The sequence below is a fragment of the Tetrao urogallus genome, assembly GCF_951394365.1.
Source record: "Tetrao urogallus genome assembly, chromosome: Z".
Lineage (NCBI taxonomy): Eukaryota > Metazoa > Chordata > Aves > Galliformes > Phasianidae > Tetrao > Tetrao urogallus.
In genome coordinates, this window is record NC_136816.1 from 40,194,931 (window position 1) to 40,215,204 (window position 20,274).

At 37.5% G+C, this 20,274-nt stretch overlaps 1 protein-coding gene across 5 annotated transcripts in view; it reads left to right on the forward strand.

Annotated features, from left to right (window-relative positions):
• Nucleotides 1-20,274, forward strand: part of TRPM3 (transient receptor potential cation channel subfamily M member 3) — a gene marked incomplete at both ends in the record, with an annotated part of 364,749 nt that overhangs the window by 281,825 nt on the left and 62,650 nt on the right. For all 5 annotated transcript variants that reach the window (XM_079548514.1, XM_079548516.1, XM_079548517.1 and 2 more), the window contains 2 exons: nt 2,198-2,321; nt 19,024-19,096. In XM_079548514.1, the coding sequence (XP_079404640.1) occupies nt 2,198-2,321; nt 19,024-19,096 (197 nt within the window). The remainder of the gene's footprint in view (nt 1-2,197; nt 2,322-19,023; nt 19,097-20,274) is intronic.

Below are 20,274 nucleotides of genomic sequence, written 5' to 3' on the forward strand. Positions count from 1 at the left end.
CTGATTTCATATATTTCCAAGTGTGTGGTTTTTCATACACTTTACATCATTTCTTTTCAGTCCCTTCACTTCATATTTTCAGGTAATTTGTTCCTCTGATTACTCTTTTTTTTTTTCTTCTTTAGTTCAATGGTAGGATAATCAAACAATACTGAACCATTTCTACATTTAATGATAGCTCCTGTCTGCACCATTTTGTTAAGATCAGCAATCTCCACTAAAATGAGTTTCGGTTGCCCTTTTTAAAAAAACCCTTAAAAAAACAGAAGGACTTCAGAATTTTCATACATGTAACCTACTAATCTGCAACTCCAAATACATTAGATTGAGGAGACCTCACTTAAGGAATGATCTTCAGAGTGTCAGCCTTTCCAAGTTGATTCACTTTAACATGAAAAGAATCTACATCTCTGCCTGTGCTCTGACATCTTGTTTTGTGTTCCTATATGCTTGTAACATTCCTTATGGCATACTGAAGATCAGGTTATTTTCCTTATGACCCCACATATAAAATTCCCTCCTACCAGCTCTCACTGCTATCCACCAAGACTGTTGTTGTATCTACTTAAATTATCATATGTTCCCTTTTTGTAAAGGAAGTAGGTCACACTGCAGGGGGAAGGAATGCTCACACAGAGCTGTAAATGCATTATTACTGTCTCTCCCCTATCCCAGGGAGTAATGCATTTGTGGCCATACTGCTCCTCAATGAAAAGTGGAAGTATTTGTATAGACTCTTCATTCAAGAGGAGTCTGTAATAGAGCAAGAAACAGTGGGAAGAGCCAGGTGTAGAGAGAACAGTAATCCACAACTCGGTCTACATATATCTTTCCTGCTTCTCTGTGGAGTGGAAATCCTCCTCAGCAGATACACTTAGTGTCAAATTCAGAGTGAAGAACATATGCACCATCTGCCAGGGTCCCTGTATTCTCTTGTGCAACAATATACTTCTTCCCTCTTCCCACTTCCATTCCCATTTCAGTTCCTGTTCATTGTCTCACATTTTCAGTAGACAGAAAAAGATAGATTAAATTGTATTTCAAATTCAACTGTATAAAATATTTCCTGCATTCTCGTTATCACTACTTTGCTCCAGAAAGGTACAAGTGACCCATACTAACAGCATGAATTAAAGAAGAGTTTGGTTGTTCTCCCAAAGCAGTTGCTACAAGTCAATACTTCTACATACTGTGATACGTCTAGTAGTTCTTTTCAGCTGCTGCAGAACTAAATCTTTGTTTAACTTCTATCAAAAAAATACGAGGCATGAAGATTTCCTGGTTTTCTTTCTACCAGATGATCAACATGGACTTATCCTCTACAACATTCTAACTCTACTAATTAGAAACAATAAATTTTCAAAACTGTTTTCAGTTGAGAAAAGTGCTGTAGTGTAGGAACTTTCATATATGAAAGGATAATGTTCTAATTAGACCCCACTAATTTGTAAGAGAGCAAGCACTATAATGTTTCACCAAGAGTCAGTGGTGCTGAGGAATAGACTTTCCAATATCAAGGGTAGTGGTTCAAGTTCTAATATTCCAGATAATATTGTTTCTTTCTGCTGTTGGGCCTTTATTTTTGCAAGCAAGAACTTTAGCACTGAGAAGGAACCTAGAAGTGGTTGTTCTTTAAAATTCTGGAAGATCGGAATACACAAAAACAAAATGACTTCTATGAGTGGATTCAGGAACGGAGTAGCTTTTTGTGTGTTTTTTAGCTAGTCCTGTGTAGCATCAGAAATGTTGACAACAGTAATGCTCCCAGTTTCACAGAATGAACTGTGAGTTTATTTCTGCTAATTCACTGATGGGAAGAGGTCTACAGTTTGCCAAGAGGTGCTAGCCTTCCTCAAATCTAGACCATCAATGTGTTTTTCTTGTTTTTGTTAGGAAATCCTACAGAGCTGATCACTTGAATGACCTGTCATTCACTGTGTGGGAACTGAAAGAAAAACTTTGGAGATGCGATACCCCTACATGACCTATGTGTTTTTCTCTAGGAAGGTGTTTTTCAATTTGACTATGACGCTTTCAGCCATTCCTATCTTTCAAACCCAAACAACGAGAACAACTTGTGATGCTTATCTACCTTATCTAACTTATCTAACTCCTATTTGTTTCACCCTTAACTGAAGTTAAAAGGTTTCCTGATATATCTGATTCAGTTACCTTTTTCTTTTTTTTTTAATTTCAGACTTATTAATGAATCTTTGCGGGACCAGTTGCTAGTTACCATCCAGAAGACTTTCACATACACTCGAACCCAGGCACAGCACCTCTTCATTATCCTCATGGAGTGCATGAAGAAGAAGGAGCTGGTACGTTTACACATTACAAAGGGACAAAGATAGAGTTCAATGCATTGGTTTGACTGAGCTTTTCAGATGCCTGTTGAAGAATTTCTTCAATCTGTTGATGCCTAAAGGATATTATTCTATATTACGCTGATTTTTGTTTGCTTTAATCTACTTCCTGGTTGAAGTGATAAATCCAAATCTTCTCACTTTGTAAATTCCCTTACATTTACTTTGACAGGGCAAAATATGGCATATGACCAATAATAGCGTAGGGATATTTTTACTTCTCAGTCATTCTTAGGGACATTGTGATTAAAATTTGACCCTTCTCAACTACAGAAAACATAATAAAGCATGATTATTTATATATCATTGGGACCATATTCTAAGGGTACTGTAGAGTTACTGTAGAATTTCTGTGGGGCTACTTTTATATTATGGAGACAACAGTAAAAGAGAACAGCTTGTATCCACAGTTCTTATTCTGCAGAGGCAAGAGTGTCCATTTACACATATCTATACTTGCTTGCAGAAGATAAGATCTCTCAACAATTTCCAGGACCTCCATGAAGATACTGTTGTAGCAGCAAAGGCAAAACCACATTTTAAAGTTATTGGGATTAAATTCCAGTACTTTTATTAGTAGTAGTAAAACAAACTATCTGAAAAGTCATCCTTCCTTTTTGTAATTTAATCCTTTTGAGATTTGTTTTCAGTTTGTATTGCAGCTTCCTGGAATTCCAGGCTGATGATAGCTTGCAACTTGTTCTGTAGGGTAACAAGAGGATGTGAGGATTTTTTACAGAAGTTTGGTATTCTGAAACCATTTGAGGTTTTTGTGCTTTCGTCTTCAACAATGCCTTTTAGTTTCAGTTGAAATTGAATGGTTGGAATAAGGGAGAAGGGAGGGTAAAAGGGAAAGAGAGAGGAAGACAGGAAGGAGAGAAAGTGAGGAGAAGAATGTAGCTCTGGATTGCTCCAGACATCTAAGCAAGAACATGTTGGACTTTGAACAACTTTTACTCCTGCAAAGTTGAATGTGAAATTTTAATCTGTAGCATTCGTGCCAATAATTTTGCCCTGTGCAAGTGTGTGTTGTGTCTTTGTTACAAGTTCATCTGTAGATATGTAACCTATCTCACTATGGATATTCTTTACCCATATGTCACTGAAGAGCTATCAGCCAAGGGATGACTTGTCCCTAAGTGCTTTGAACTTTCATTTCTTAACACAAACCCAGCCATATTTAAAAGAAAACATGAAAACAGTGTTCCTCTGTGGTATCTTGGTTTTACTCACTGTGTTATTTTTAACAGCATTGTGCTAGAACAATTTTATGTCTGAAGTGTGATTGCTGGAGGTTGCTGTCTCTTGTGAGAACTCAGGATCATGGCTGTGAAACTGATCATTTCCCTAAGTTCATGATGTTTCTGTGTGCCTGACTGCCGGACTGTAGGGCTGCTGAAATCATAGGCATCATAGAAGGCCCTGTGAGAGCAACTGGTGATATTGCAGCATGCAGATAAGGTATTATAGTATGCATCAAAACAGATAAGTGCAAACAGATATAGGCAGGAAAACGGTCTTACAGTACAGTACATAAAGACAGATAAATTGTAAATGTGGAGAGAAAATGTGAAAAGAGAAAAAAAAAGACATAATATAGTCTGAAAAGGGACACAGAACTGTCTTGGAAAACAAAATTTCCTACTTTACCTACTTAGATTGTACAAAAAGACAGCAATCTCTTTTTTAAATCTGACAGAAGTGTAGTAGCCAGAGGAAAAAATGTAATCACAAGAAAAACTGCATGCTTTATAGGAAATCAGACTTTTCAAGTTCTAACATTTTGGACTTCACTCTTAAAGAATTAATTGTATGCCCAGGGAGCATCATTATTAGATGTCTAATATTTCATTTATTTTCTGAAGAGTAAGTTTGTTTGATGAAAAAATGTGAGTACATGAGATATGTGCTGAGATGAGACCACAGAGGATGAGAGATCAAAGTTGCCTGGATTTGCAACACAGAAATTTCCACTAGCCTATTTAATGAGTAGTTTTGATTAGATTGTAAACTTAGCTGTCTTTGTGCTGTGTGCATCTGAGTTTGTATTCAGAAACATATTTGGAAAACATGCTTAATAAGATATATAGTATAAAAATCTATTTTAAGTAAAGTAGACTGTGTGTAAGTGTAGGTTACAAAGACAGGAAAATGGCCTGCATATACTTCTCTGTTGTTACTCTTAGAATTATTAAAAATATTTACCCAGAGAAGTCCCTAAAGTACGAGCAGGAATGCTTACTAAACCTAGGGTGGGCATGAAACAGTGTTTTAAAGCCCAACCAACACGTTTTTTCAATAAGTACTATGAGCCTACTGCTGCAGCTCACGAGAAGCTAAAACAGCCCATTAGTCCAAAGGCACTATGAAATTAGATTTCATATTTATTAAAATAAGAAAGAGAAAAGGAGAAAGAGACAGTCTTCAAGAGTTTGTTTTTGTTCTCTAGTTCTATTGTGAAGTTACCCCTCTCAATACAAAGAGCAGGTGAGTGTGCAGCCTGAGGACTCTGCTGTGCCTCAGCAGCTGGGGAGGCAATCCCTCAAAGAGCAGAGTAGTAAAAAATCTGCTTCCCCTGATAGGCTCTGTAAATACATTGGGCTGTTGTTCTCTTTCCAGCTGTGCAAGTGAGTATCTATTTGTCTCTCAATAAATAAATTAGCTTTACTGATTTATTTATTTAGTAAATTTAGTAATTTATTTAGTAAGCTTTACTGCCCTTGAAAACAGTAATTCTGGTTTTTGAGTTATCTGACAAAGACATGCTGCTCCACTCTTTTAAGAGCATTGAATCATTCTGCAGCTTAGACTGGCTGGAGTTTTGCTGGAGTGCTGTGTTCCCAAGTCACGATGCGTATTTCTCAAAAGTCAGCATGTACTCTCCATTGAGCAGATTGGGTCCATCTGGAGAACAGAGAGAATAGAAAGAGGGAAGCTTGTTTGGGCAGGCTTTGGGGACAAAACACTTTGGCAAGCTGGAAAGATACATGTTAATGAAAACAAACACACTTGTTGCATTTATATAGATTTTTCATAAGAATAATGGTTCCTGAATAGTGACAGTTAACAGATAAGTCCAGTCTTTATGCCTTAGTAATCAAAAAACACTACATTAACTGTGTGCTACATGCTGATTAAGTTTGATTTCTTACTGCTAACATGACAATTGTCTGCTAAACATATTTCCCTAAATATTTAAGGTTCACTGTCTACATTAACTGAACTAACAGTGTCTTGTCTATAGAAATATTACAACAAGGGTTTGCAGAAGGAATGTATTGACAGTGGACATAGGTTTGCATGCACCTGTGAATTCCTGGAACTTGTTTATGCATTGAGCCCACAGGCACAATTTGACATAGATTGCTCTGAAAGCCTTTTATTTATCTCCATGGAAACTACAACAGTTACTGTGAGCACAATAACACTCTTCGATATAACAAATTCTCAGCTACAAAACACATTTTTTCCAAAATAGTCCCCACCATTTGCTCTGCATTTTCACCAGTGTTGTACAACAGCCTGCATGTCACACTCGTAAAAATCTGCACCAGTGGAGGTGCCCCTCTCTGATGTCAGCTGTCATCACTGCTGAAAAGCACCACCCACAATCTCACTGTGCTCACATCCACTGTTTGGTCTCCATTAAACATTCTGCAAGCACTGGTAAACGTCAATGGATGCCATTTTTTCTGTATGGAGAAATTTAATTCCACACCTTTGCTTCATACACACTTCCATGTCAGAAACCATTCTGTCAGAGTGCCCCTCTGCTGCCATCTGTCATACAGCAATAACATGTAGTGGAATACTGATGGGAAGGTCCAGCCTTTACTGCTGTACCACCAGTGTCAACCTCTGACATGGTGGGCTAACATAATAAATAGGAGACATTACTTTCTGTGTAGATCTTTTAGTTTCTTGCTAAAAAAGAAACAAGAAAATCCCATCTCTGTTTCTGGTCAGCAAGTTATGGGTATTTTTCTTCGTTTCTTCTGTGGTCTACTATTTTTATGCTTTGGTGCACTATGATGAACATGACAGCTATTTTCACAGATGGAACCAAATTCCCCAAAGTCCAAAGGTGCAGTTTATGAGCAACCAGTGCTGAAAGGCTAACGTTCTTACCCCAGTATTATCTTACTAGTCAGGGCTTTAATTCAGTTTACTCTTACTTACTCAAAGTACTGAGAAGCTAGTGAGAGATTTAGTAATTCCTTTTCTAGACTTATTCATCTAGAAGGGTTTCTGTTTTATCTGGCTGAAAAGCCTGGAGCAAACCTGTCCATGTTTATGGAAGATTCTGGAGAAAGCTTACCCTGGTCATGTTATAAATTGAAATTATAAAAATAATCTAGTGTGTTCTAATTTCTGCGCTAAGAATTTTGAAAACAGTTGCTCACTTTGAAGAAAAAGGATATTTTGTATAATAATGATGATCTTGAAAGTCTTTTCCAACCTAAATGATTCACAATTCTCTATACTGGCTACAAAACGCAGTGTGCTTTTGTGCTTTTGATCAGGATGTGCAGGTTAGAGAATTAGTAAGATCCTAGTCAAGCATTCTATGTAAGTGTTTAACGTATATATGAATATGTTCTGAATTAAATATCAGCTAAATCAAATGGACTTTTAAGAAGTTACCGGCGTATTTCCACATTATTTTTTTAGTCCTTGACAGTTGGGGTGTTCATTCTAGCCCATTTTTTAAAGAAATCAAGTTTCATAAACAAATTATTTTGGCTAAGATTTTGTCATGCTGATGAAGTCTTTTTTTTTACAAGAGGTAGAAAAGGGAGAGGTGGCTTGTCAAACAGTAAAAATCATTATTCCTGCAAGCATATAATTGCTGTGAACAGCATGTAATTTGGCAGTAAGTACCTGGAGCAGCAGAGCATCAAGAAGCTGATAGTCTGCAGGTTGCTGGAACAACTCTCACCCCTGGAACATTATGTGAGGTTTCCAATTTGAAGTGTCCTGATGGTTATTAGTCCTCTGAGCACAAATGGAGGGGCAGTGCCTCTTCAGCAGAAACTGTGACAGCTCTCCTAATTGGGATGAAAGTTAAATCTCTTGTCCAGTCATTTCGGATCAATACTTTTGGGCAAGGATGAAGGGCAACCTCTGTAAGTGTTAAGGTTTTACAAGGTAGTTTTGCATTCTATAAGCCTTATTTGATTCCTTTTTGCTAAGCAGACAATATCATATTTTATTTCTCCAGCTGCCAAGAAGATGGCTGAAGTTATTTGCACTTTGCCATTGACTCCTTAGATAACTAAATCTGTACTAGGGCCAGAGTATATATTTTAGGAATTCTGAGAACAATTTCAACAAGCAAAACAGCTATTTATCTCAAATAAATAAATAAATAAATAAATAAATAAATAAATAAATAAATAAATAAATAAATAAGAAAACAAAGGCAACTGTTGTAGCTGTTGCATTACACTGAAGCCTTGGGAAGCTCTCAATCCTAGCAGCTGCTTTTCAGCTGCTGGCAGATGAGGCTGGTCTTCTGCAGACAGAAAGTGCAAACATGTCAGACCAACTGTTGAAGCAATTTAATTATTTGGTTATTTATTTATTTGGTCTATCATGGATCATTATATGCCATCTTCTACACAAGCTTGCAAGGATCAACTATCTTTTTTAACATCAGCCACCTAGAGGACTGCAAAAAATTCCTAATCTATTATTTACATTCACATTCAGTAAATAGGCATTTTCTCATTTATTTGGTGCATGCTGCCTGCACAATTGTCTCACGTGGAGTTACCTTGTAGATACTAATGTAACTTTCTACTTAAATTTACAGCTTTTTGTAGATTCAAAACATTTCTTTCGTCTTTAATATGTAAGATTGTGGAAGCATCTATTATCCTAATAATGAAAGCCAAGGCAGAAAGTTATCACGTGGCCATCAAGTTCCACATGAGATAATACAGACTAATTTATGCAAGCAGGAAGTTGGAAGGATTCAATGCAGCATACGCACTCCATGTAATGTTCTTTAGCCTTTCTTACCACCCAGCTCCGACATGCTGGAGCTGTAATTTCTTTTGCCTTTTTTAGAATTTCTTATTTCACTTTCTACAGCTTCAGGTGGAGCATGGAGAACCATTAATTACTGCTGTAACATCTTAGTCATAGACAAGAGGCTCACCTCATGAGATGGAGGTTCTCCATATAGCAACATCTGCCAATTTACCAACCTTCAGAAATATAATAACTGATCTGCCTTTTCCAAGTATTATCTGCCTTGTATTAGTAGCAAGCCAGCTGCAAAACTAAAGATTCATGGATATTTTTGTTGCCTGGTTTCTGTGCATTGTCACAATATTATTGTAATTCTGAGTACAGTATAGTCATTCACATGCATCATTTATAGTGAAGCAGCTTGGGAGCCTATATACTGTCAGACCATTTGAGAAGATGCTGCACAGAAAAATAAGAAATTTAAATTTAAAATGAACTAAGAGGCCCAAACCTTAATGCTGTAGCTATCCAACTGACTCACCACGCTTCTCATTAAGGTTAACATTAGAATACATATCTGAATATGTCTTACAGACAATTTGTTTAAGGCAATAACTTGCAAGACATAATTTTTCAGTATATACAGGAGTGGGAACAGCCAAATTGGAATTTCATTCTCTTAAAGAAATGGAATATTAAATCTATCCCTCTCAGTGGTGAGCTTTTAATTAAACTTTGTCTTGATGTAAAATTGGGTTTTACAGTAGTTAGTATCTTTGAGCAAGAGAAGGATTATGCACTAAATTGTCTAAGTAAAAACCCAGAATGACATTGGCTTACTTTGCTGTTTTTCACAGAACTTGTATTTCTAAGGCTTGTTAGCTTAGCAGGAGAGCAAAGACACTAAAGATTCAAGGTACCACAAGAGGCATATTTGTTCAGTAGTAACATGACATAAAGCAGTGAGTTGCTTTCTGATGCTAAATTCCCAGAATGAGCTAGTGAGACTTGTGTGAGTACAGAGATCCACCAGCGTGGGCCTTTCTCAGTAGTTCAGACACAGGCATAGGCAGAAGTCAACTCCCATCTTTCTAGTCCGTGCTAGAGTGCTTGTTTGTAAGAAGAGTGCTTTCTGGGAGAAATATTAGTTTTATGGGGCTACATGGCATCTAAGCACTCTGAAAACTTTTTATTCAGGCTTCTCCTTCTTCCTGCTGGAACTGAAGCACAATTCCTGTATCACTAGTGGATCAAAATTTTGGGATAACAAGGGGAACCCTGTATACTTCAGTATACTCCAGTATATTCCAGTATACTAGGGTTCAATTTGACATAAGTCCCACTATTTGGGATTCAGGCAACAAAACCTAAGACAAGAAAGCTTTATTGTTTTATTCACTCTACTGCCTACGTCCCTTTCAGCCTAATAAAGTCACTGCTCAATTTTAGAAGGAAGTCTATAAAGATAGTCTGACATGGTGTCTTGCCAATGCAAGGACCCACTGGTTAGTAGAAGAGATGGAGAAAGTGAACAATGTCACACTTACTCCACATTTCATTGCTGGGTCGGTGTGATAGAGGAGTTGGATTACTACAATTTGTGAACAAAAATGACTACCATCTTGTCATCCAAAAGCATTTCTCTGTTCCTGGATGTTCTCAGACAGTACTCACTCTGCAAGCCTGCATGGAAACACAGCTGTGTTTATCTTCAAAATCTGCTGATGTGTACAGCCCAGCAACCTAAAGGAAAATATCTAAAATATCTATTCCTCTTCTTATATTCTTTGTGACTTAGAATTTATGTTTATTCGTATTTCTTCAACTTTAAAATCAGGAACTGGTACACCACCTGTACAGAGTGATAAATGGCCTAATACAACAACAGTATGAAATCACAAGAGAAGAGCATTGTTTTCAATATTTTTATTGCCAAAACCTATTTGCAATCAATATTCTACTGGAAAATAAACATATTCCATCCCAAAAGATTGGCAGTGCTATAAGGCTTAAGAAGTTTATAAGTTTTCACCAAGGGAAAAACTCTGACATTTCCATTAAGGGTTGACAGAGCTGCCTCAGTCTGAAACGAAGGCCCAAAACTACCAATTATAGTGAAAGCCAAACACTGACAGTCAATTTGTCAATTTCTGTCAAATGACTTTTTGTGCACCTACATGGCTCCTCATTTGCAGAATTTCTGCCTTTCTTATAAGCTGATTTTTTTTGTTCCTTGCTTGTTACCAGACAATGAGTCTGTGACAAATTATTGGATCAGAGAAAAATGTGAAGTATTGCAGTGCTGCCACAAAGCAGAGGAAAATGTAAAAGTTTTGAAACTTTGTAGACCGCATTTAAACTTCTCCCTTCATGTGTCTGCAGCCTCTGCTTTCCTTACTTCAAATTCTCTTTCTTATTCCTCATTATTGGCCACCCAATTTGGCCACCCTCTTTCTTCCTTAGTATTTTCCATTTACTCACCCGCTCACTTTGATCTTTGCTATGCCTCCAAATCAAGCAGCTTTTCCCCAGAGCCAAACAGAATTATTTACTGCAAGAAAGAAATAAATGTTCTCCCATATTATCTGAGCCCTTCTGTCGCTTTGCACAACTGACCTCCTTTAATGTTTTGTTTTACTACGCATTTTTATTTTCAGGGGAATTTTCCTCTAAAACATTCAGGTAGGCCTAACTAAATTAGAAATGTCAACATGTGCTCTAGAAGGAACTACATGATTTGCTGAACCTGTCCTCTCAAGCAGGGGAGTTTCAGATTATATTAATAACCGTATCTGTTGGGTTGGTTGGTTTTGGTTGGTTTTTGCTTGTTGTTTTTTTTTTTCAGAAAAAGAGGTGTTTTTTTCTGATCCAGATGCATACAAACAGTTAGTGTGTTTACCGTAGGTAAGATTTAAGGACATTCAAAAATTGTATGGAGATAGAAGGAAAGAAAATCACTTTGAATAGTTTTAAATCATGGTGTATTTTCTCCTGATGTGATAATGAGATGATAGTGAGGAAAAATTCTGTCTCTAAATGCATGAATAATTTGCAGCATTCTTAAGAAGCTATGAATACAGGAAGTAAAGAGTGTTGTTGGCTGCATTCTCTCTTCTCATCGCTCTCACCCTGCTTTTTCTTCTATCTTCAGCTATCCATTGTCTAGTCAGCAGGCATTGTCAGTCTGAGGTGTAGAGAATGATATTTCTTCTTTATCTCTTGTCTCAGTGACTGAGGGGTAAAATGCTTCTCAGTGTAATGGTGCTTTCTCCCTGCTTATATGATGTTGCCAGCTCTCTCTCCAAACAAATACCAAAATCTATATATATTTCAGATTTTAATTCTCATGCTAAAGTGGCTGATATTAACCTTATTGTACAAACAGTGCTCACTGTAGCAGTACATTTTAAAAATACTAACAGCAGCCTGGTGATGTATAACCATTAACATTCAATCCTCGGCCCTTATACTGTCCTGTTTAATTTTCAGAATAAGTCCTAGAAAGAAGTGGTATGGTGGGTGAGGAAGAGAGGGTTTACTTTTGTTTAGAAGAAGCATTAAAAGAGGGAGCAAATACTTTGATAGTTGGGAATAACCTTTATGTCCCGTGATTATTTTCACCAAATCCTGTTTTGAACAGTTGCAAAGTATTTCCTTGAGATGAATTCCCTTCCCATGACCCAGATTTACAGTTAATGATGACAGTGACTGCTGCCCTAGCTACAGCTCTAGTTCTCCTTCTAGAGGTAAAATCAGCTTCATACAGTCAGAATATGAACCTGTTTGCGCATAGCAGTTTGTACTAAGGAAGTTTTATCATTTACATATTCAACTAGGGGGGAAACGGCTCGAAACTGCAGCATAGGATGTTCCGCACAAACATGCGCAAGAACTTCTTTACAGTGAGGTGACGGAGCACTGCAACAGGCTGCCCAGGGAGGTGGTGGAGTCTCCTTCTCTGGAGATGTTCAAGACCTGCCTGGATGCCTACCTGTGCGACCTGCTGTAGGGAACCTGCTTTGGCAGGGGGATTGGACTCGATGATCTCTGGAGGTCCCTTCCAACCCCTACAATTCTGTGATTCTGTGATTCTGTGAACTAGGCCTGAAAACAGCAAACTGTGGCAGGCCAATGCTGGCTTAATGAGGAATATAAAAAGTAAAGCATATTTTAGTGCCAAGGATTTTGCCATGGGTCTCTGTGAATTGCTTGTCAGATAATTTCACTTGCTTCAGTGTGTCTGCCTCACACTATACTGCCCTCTCCATACTCTATATCTCTGCTTTGTCCAAAGTTGTAAGGCACATAAGTGCAAGCAGTTACGAAGAAACTGGGTGGAGGACCAGGTTCTAAGAATTCAGAAGTTTCACAGTTAGGATCACAACTTACATCACAACCCACAACATTTATGTCCTCCTAAGCATCTCAGTGCCCACACCCCTCCAGCGGTTGTCTTACTCACCTGTACTTCTGTTTGACAACATCTCCCATTCTCAGCATCTATTAGATACATATTTTCTTAGCTATCTTATGATTTTGCAGCTCCCATTAAGGGGATACTTATGCATATACTCATAGTGTCATAGAATCATTGACTCATTAAAGTTGGAAAAGATCCTTAAAAAGCATTGAGTCCCAGTCCTCTGCAGTGAACAAGGACACCTGCAGATGAATCAAGGTGCTCAGAGCCCAGTACAACCTGACAAGAGAAGAGTGCTTATCTGTATACTCACTATGATCTGTACTTCTAAAGTAACCCTACATTTACATGCACACTAAACTTGAGAAATCCTAGATGTCAGTAAAAGACCTGTGTCTCCCAGTGTGTCACTCATTTCTGAGAGTCTGGTTCATATTTACCACTCTTAGTTAAAATAGTAGTGTCACAGAAGTGCAATACTGTAACACCATGAAGGTAAATAAAAAAGAGGATGCATGATGCTAGGTTAAACTGACCCTACTGAGAAAGAAACTGCATAGAGCAAAGGAAAAGGGAAATTCAAAGAAATCTGCCAAATAGGAACGAAAATGATACTAAATAGAAAACAGAGCTATTTTAATGACTGTTTTTAATGAAGTTTCAGATCAGATAATCTGTTCTTTTTGATCTTTCCATCCACCCCACTCCAACCCACCACACTCTCCATCACTTTTTGTCATGCTTCTTTTTTCTCTGTTCTTTTTGTTCTTTATTTGCTTTCTACCTGCGTTGCCTGAAAATTAGGTTACTACCCTGCTGGACTGTAATTATTGCTGACAAGGAGCACAGTGTACTGCAGTCTCCGTGCTTGCAGTGAAGGTCTGTTTTAGCTCAGTGATTTCTTATAGCACATTATCTTAGGAAGAACGAGGACACTTCTAGGCTTGTTTTTGTTGTATGTTTGTTTTTTTCCTGGATTTTAATCCTGTTCACATTAAGGTATTTCAGTAAAATCAGAAATGAGATAGAGGAAAGATCTTCCCAGGGATTTTTGTTGTTGTTTTTGTTTTGATTTTGTCTTTTTCCTGCTTTTAATGGAAATCCATTTCACAGAGGCAGAATTGGCAGAGCCAAATGAGAGGCTTTCTCCTGTATTGGTGGTACCTCTATTTTTTCCTTCCGTTGTAGAACTAAAACAACATTTTGCCTGGTGGGTCTTAACCTCCTCCTTCTGAGAGGAGCCCATCAGAGCTGGTGATCCCCTCCTCCCACTTCACCATCTTCCTCCCATACTTATCTTAAATGGGAGGGTCCCCTCTCTTGTAAATATGAAATTCAGCCTCACACAAACACAGGAGCACAAAGTGTCTGCTACCTACTGGACTTTGTCTATAGATCACCATGGGCAGACCAAAAGGAAGACAAACTTTAGACCTATATTTAGCAGAAGTCTGAGTGGCCCTTAGCTCTGCTTTTGTAGTTTGTTGAGATAGCCTTTATTAATGACTTGGAGCCACTTTTGCATGCCTCTTTTGGTTGCATTTTTATCTTAAGATTTAACTCTTCCTTTAGTACAGTTTAACCTTCTTTTCTTTGTAAGGGATGTTAATATCACCTGTATTGTATCTGTAAGGAAGTGAGGAAAAAATATATTTTAAAAATGCTTGTGCTGCTATTGGAAGTCACACTTGTTCGCTCAGATGCCTCAGGCAGTTACCTGAAAAATTCATTTCAAGCCAATAAATAGCGTGAACACTGAGGAAGAAAAGGAGGAAAATGGGAAATAAAAAAACGGCCAATCCCCAAAAAATGTTCTTCTAAAATAATCGAGTTCAGCATCAACTATTGAAACCACTGACAACATGGAAGTAATAACATGGCCCAAAACCCGAGACAAAAAGGATACTTGATTTTTTTCTTTTTTGAGCAGAAATCGTTTTCTAGCTCAAAAGAAAAAAACTGAGAAAATCAAATGGTAATTCTTCTTTCTACAAAAATTTTATTATGATTTTAAAAAATAGGAAACTATTTTGTAGAGTACAGTTTTAATCAAATCAGCATAAAGAACATTTATCAGCTGAAGTTAATCTTCCTTCTTTCACATCAGTGCAAAAGAATGGCTAGGGTTAGTCTAACTACCAATGCATCTTTTCTCTTTTTCTTTTGATAGGACAAGCAAGTCTTAAACATACATTATTTTTTTTTTTAGCCTTAGCATTTTGTTTTGTTTTTAATAATTTAATGCCCTGGATTTTATATGCATACTTACAGTCTTGTTTTGCCTTTTATATTGCTTTTTTCAATAAGATTACTTGGAGGCTGCAGCTACTATGGCAGGCTGAAACAGCAGTGCAGTGGGTTTAAACATGAAGCAGATCTTTTTCAACATGAATGGCTCTTAGGCACTGTGTCTCTTCTTTAAAGAAGAAAAGCTTTTATTATTTTCAGTGTTATCAAGTGGGTTTCAGTGGCAAATGCCTATCAAGAGATAGCTGGTAATAGAGTTTATTGGCCCAGATGTTTTCCTTTAGCGTGGCAGTTTTGTATACACTAGTGCAGTAGCACCTGTAACCTGTTCTAACAAGGCCCTGGTAAATGGCATAACAGCATCAATGTGCTATTACTTAGTTTCAGCACTGATTTATCCACTAGTGTTTAGGGAAAAGGCACCCAGAAGATGTCAAATAAATTAATGTTTCTTGAAACTAGATGAGTAAATTACAATCAGGAAAAAAATGCCAGAAAAACAGGCCTCGAGCATGAGGGACAGATTGACTTTTTATGAGTCCTGGAGGTATTGAACATTTCTCCGTGCAAAGTCTGCGTAAATACTTTGCAAAGTGTCCCTATGTCCTTATTCCTCTAACTACAAGAAATAAAGAACACTAGGAAAACTAGAAAGGGTGCATAAGTATAGAAGTAAGCCTGTGGTTTAGGAGCACTTGTTGTCTCTTCATACTTACTGAATTCCTAAGTAAAAGACATGCTTTCTCGATGGCACAGTGAAGAGAGGGTTTAGTATAAGACACTGGGATTACATCCAGCAGTGAACAGTGCACTTTTCTTTTTCTCTCAGTGTATTTCAAAGCTTCTTTATATTACTGCTTATCTCTGTTTAAAAGTGGCACAAAAAAAACAGAGGGGCAGCATTTGTGGCTGTGTTTCTAAAAGAAGTTGTGAGAAAAGACAGAGGGCAGGCACAACCCTCCTCATTAATGAATGTCATGACATCAGCCAGGTGTAAAGCTTCAATTGGAGATGCATTCCAGGTCTATCAGAGATCCTGAGGGTTCCTCCAGTGTGTTCTGGGGCTGAAAATATAGCTTAGATATTCTCCCTCTCCCATTGCATTGTTCTTGGATCATGAATTGATACTGAAGAAAAAAAGGTTCAGCAACATGGCTTTGCCAAGTAAGGTACAAGTGGTGGTGATGATCCAAATGGTATATCAGCCAGCATGCTGCAGTTTATATGCCTGATTTATTCTGAAGACAGTGACAACTCAGATACTTTCCAACATTTACTTCCAAAGATACAAATGAACAAGACTGTAACTGAAGAACACTGCAGGTCAGGATTAAAATTTTATATTCAGAGATGCATGAGAAAGTTCAGTACTTGTCAAACTACAGTGCAGTTTCTATTTTAAATTCCCCACTTTATGAATGTAGTAACACATGGGTGAAGTTTTAGGACAACAGTGGAAAGAAGAAATAAGCAATCTTTCTCCAAACTGTGGGAAAACATAACAGGGCAAAGACAAGCCTGTAAATTCTAGATTGAGTTGAGGCTTGAGACAACAATTTGACAGATAACTAGCTGTGAGAAGTTTCTGCAAAAATAAAGGTGCATGAATAAGAGTAGCAAAATGCTTCAGGTTGTCATAAATCTTCTTCATGGTCTGTGACAGGAGAGAAAGCAGTTGTGGAGGGGGAGAGTTAGCCTGAACCACTGTGAGAGGCTGAGCATACCTGTTTCTGTCCTGAAAGATTTCGTGCTTTCAGAACAGGCTGAAGTCGGTAACATCATCTGACTCATTGAGCTGCTAACCTTTGAGCATTTTGAAAGGAATAACCATGAGAATTTGCCTTGGTTAAGATTTGATTTCTGTTTGAGTCTTCAGAATGAGTCTCAAAATGATCAAAACTCTAGTTTGAGTCCAAACACTTTTTCTATGCCCATCTCTAATTTAATTATCTTCTTTTTCTTTATTTTACCCTTTGGGTTTTTGCTAGATCTCTTACACATACTAATAAAGTAACAGTTACTATCTAAAGGTACCCTTTTTATTCAAATTTAAATAAATTTTATGGCTCTACCTTACTTTTGATACCACAGCAATTTGTTCTGCTGGAGCAGGTTGACTTTTTCTGAAAGGGAGGAAGGGGTGAAGTGAATAGAGAAGAAAGGGAAGTTGGAAATTTAGTTCTATATATGGTCCAGTGCACACAAAATTCCCTCAGGTTTAGTGTGATGATAAGCTGTTCAGTGTTTGCAGTTTGTATGCAGCCTTTCAATTAAGCTGGGAGTTCTCTGAGCACACGTTTAGTTTGAGATTTATTTTGTTCTCCCACTGTATGTTCTGAACTGCCTTATTTCAGTATTTTCAGCCCTGATATGCAGATTCCTTTATACGGACTTAAAGAACAAGCAGGGCATCTTGCCATGTGTTGATGCCATGGAGGACAGAGCTGCAAACATGTTTCCAACACCAGCTTGCCAGGCAGCCACACATCCTTTCAGTGCTATGGAGATGCCTCTCGTTGCAAAAATAGTATAGGAAATTGCAAAGTATGATGAGGAATTTAATACTCAATCTGTTTGTTATGTGGATACACTGTGTTCACATATTTTCATCAGCTGCCAGACCTACCATTGGGAGGGAAGATGTTCCTCCTTCTTGCTTACACAGAAGAGAGGCTGGTCTCATCAGCTCATGTTGTTACTGTGTACTGAGATGATACTTAGAAAAAAATGTGTGTTTCTTCCCACACTAACTGTGGAGAAGCAGCCTGACTGCACTGCAGGGAAAGCTTTCTTGCCAGTCACTGCGAAGGTGAAAAAAAGTTATGAAAAAGTTTTCCTTATCTGTCTCCAGCACGTTGTACTACAGGCACTGATGCCAAAATCTCTGACATCCCTCCGAACACTTTGGGGCTCCCAGGGCCACATGAAGGTAACATAGGTGCAACAGGAGGGCTGCACTGAATTGCTTGGAATATAATCTGTAGAAATATTGCAGCTGATAAACTGAAGCTTAGGCTTGACCACTTTCAGTGTTTTCTCTCCCCATTGCTCTCTACCATTCTTTGTGCACTGATAGTTGCCAACAGATGCTGCTGTAATTCAGTGGTGCTGAATGAGTAGAAATCTAGGAATTTAGGGACTACAGATGCTCCTGAATATATGTATAAAACATGTTTACAAGATTCCTAATTAAGCGTATCATTTAATTAAAATTTTATGGAGGCAGTCAACAATGACAAAGGGAGAAAACATTACCTGTTATTCTGATCAAAATGGTAATATAGGTTGCCTTAGAAAAGACAAGACAATAACAAAAGACTACAGTCTTGATTGTCTTTATAGAAGCCCAGGAGCATAGGAACAAAAAGAGCAGGGAGATTCGCAATTCTATATGTTTCAGAGTAGTCTTAACGAAGAGTTAAATTGTCTTGAAAGAACAATCCCACAAAATTCATTCTTCATGAATTGTGTATCTTACCTAATAGCCTCAAAGCTTATATATAATATCTGTCACTGACTACATATGCCTAAAGATATTAGAAGCACAGATCATGTACCTAACTTTCTGCTATACAGAATCATGATGTTGATTGCTGATTTTTTTGCTGAAAACATCTTGTTCAGTGCCATATACTGTAAATAAAATCCATAACCTATAACACACCTAATCCATCCTAGTAGTGGGGACATTTAATCTAATGCTAATCTAACACAAGAATATTTTTTTTCATCTCTGATTTCACCCTGTAAGTATTACAGAGAATTTTTCTTCCACATGATTCTTAATAGAACTTTTATCTTAAGTGAATTTTATCTCACAAAAAAAAAAAAAAAAAAAAAAAAAAAAAAAAAAAGTTATATGTTAATCCTATATAACAACCTTCTCATGAAATAATTGAGTAAGATAATGATTTTGTAGCCATGGGGAAATTTTGAGATTTGTAGATCTCATTTAATTTCTGCTTTAAAATGTTACTGTGGTTTCAATTATGCTATTGTCTTTTAATGTTTCAGATCACAGTATTTCGCATGGGATCAGAAGGACACCAGGATATTGATTTAGCTATCCTTACAGCATTACTGAAAGGTAATGGAGTTTCACTTCACAGTGAGTCTGTAACAATACAAATGGATTAACTCTGTGTCTCTACTGTGCTGGAACCTGCATTTATTGGCAGTATGTACCATACCAAGATGGTAAATTTCTACCATGAAATTGAAGTATACCTTTTTTTCTAACCGCTTTCTACAAATCTAGATCTTTCATTAATGTTTAAATAGCTACTCTTATTTCTTCCTCAGTCTTTATTCACCACCAGCAATTGCTGATGTGTCATAAGAAATGTGTTTTCTGTCAGAAGTTACTTCAGAAGATTAGCGCTCACAAGCTAGGTCCAGGAACTTCTCAGGTTTACATTGCCTCATGGCTAATGGAAAATACAGGTGGAAGTTATCTGCTAAGACAAAACTACCATTATTGCAAAATGTTATCTCTAGTCATCCTAGAAAGGTATGGAAACGCTGGGATTCCCTCCAGCCTCCATAGATAGAGCTGAGAAGTCAGCTTTTGGAGTGTTAGTAGTTTTGCCCTTAATGTTCTCAGATGGCTTTCTAAGCCGTTACGTGTTACATTTATGCTCTTAAAATATTGTCTTACAAAGAATTTTCTGTTGCTAAAATATTTCCTAATCACAGTTTGTCATAGACCCTGTTCAGGCAACCTTATGTCATTGAGGTTGGCTCTCTTCATCATATGATATTATCACATGGTGCAAATACAGAAAAAGGTAAGATTTTTAAAGCTCTGGAGTATATACTCCAGATAATCCTTATCTGATGAAGGATTCACCTAAACTAGAGCAGGGAGGACATGCCCATCCATTTCTATGGTATTTCTGCAGATTGTATTTGCACATGTTACAAGTATCAGTCACCATAGTAATCTTGTTGTGTCTTGTTTTCTGTTACATAGCACAAGCGATACTGATTTTAAAAACAGAGACCAAGACATACCAAACAATTTTAAAGAGCATTCTTAGAATCATTAGGGAGTACTCTTCAAAAGGTACCTGGGGAAAGTTGTGCTTCCTGAGGCTCTTCAGCAGCTTTCATCATGCTGCTGACATCCCCATGCTGGAGTAAAAGAGTACATGCTGCCATGTGGCAGGTTTGAGTTTCAGTCATAACAAAAAAATAGTAGAATTGCTGAGTTTTAAAGTGGTAATGGGAACTAATCTTGCTCATTCCAGAGCTCTGTTTTCTGCT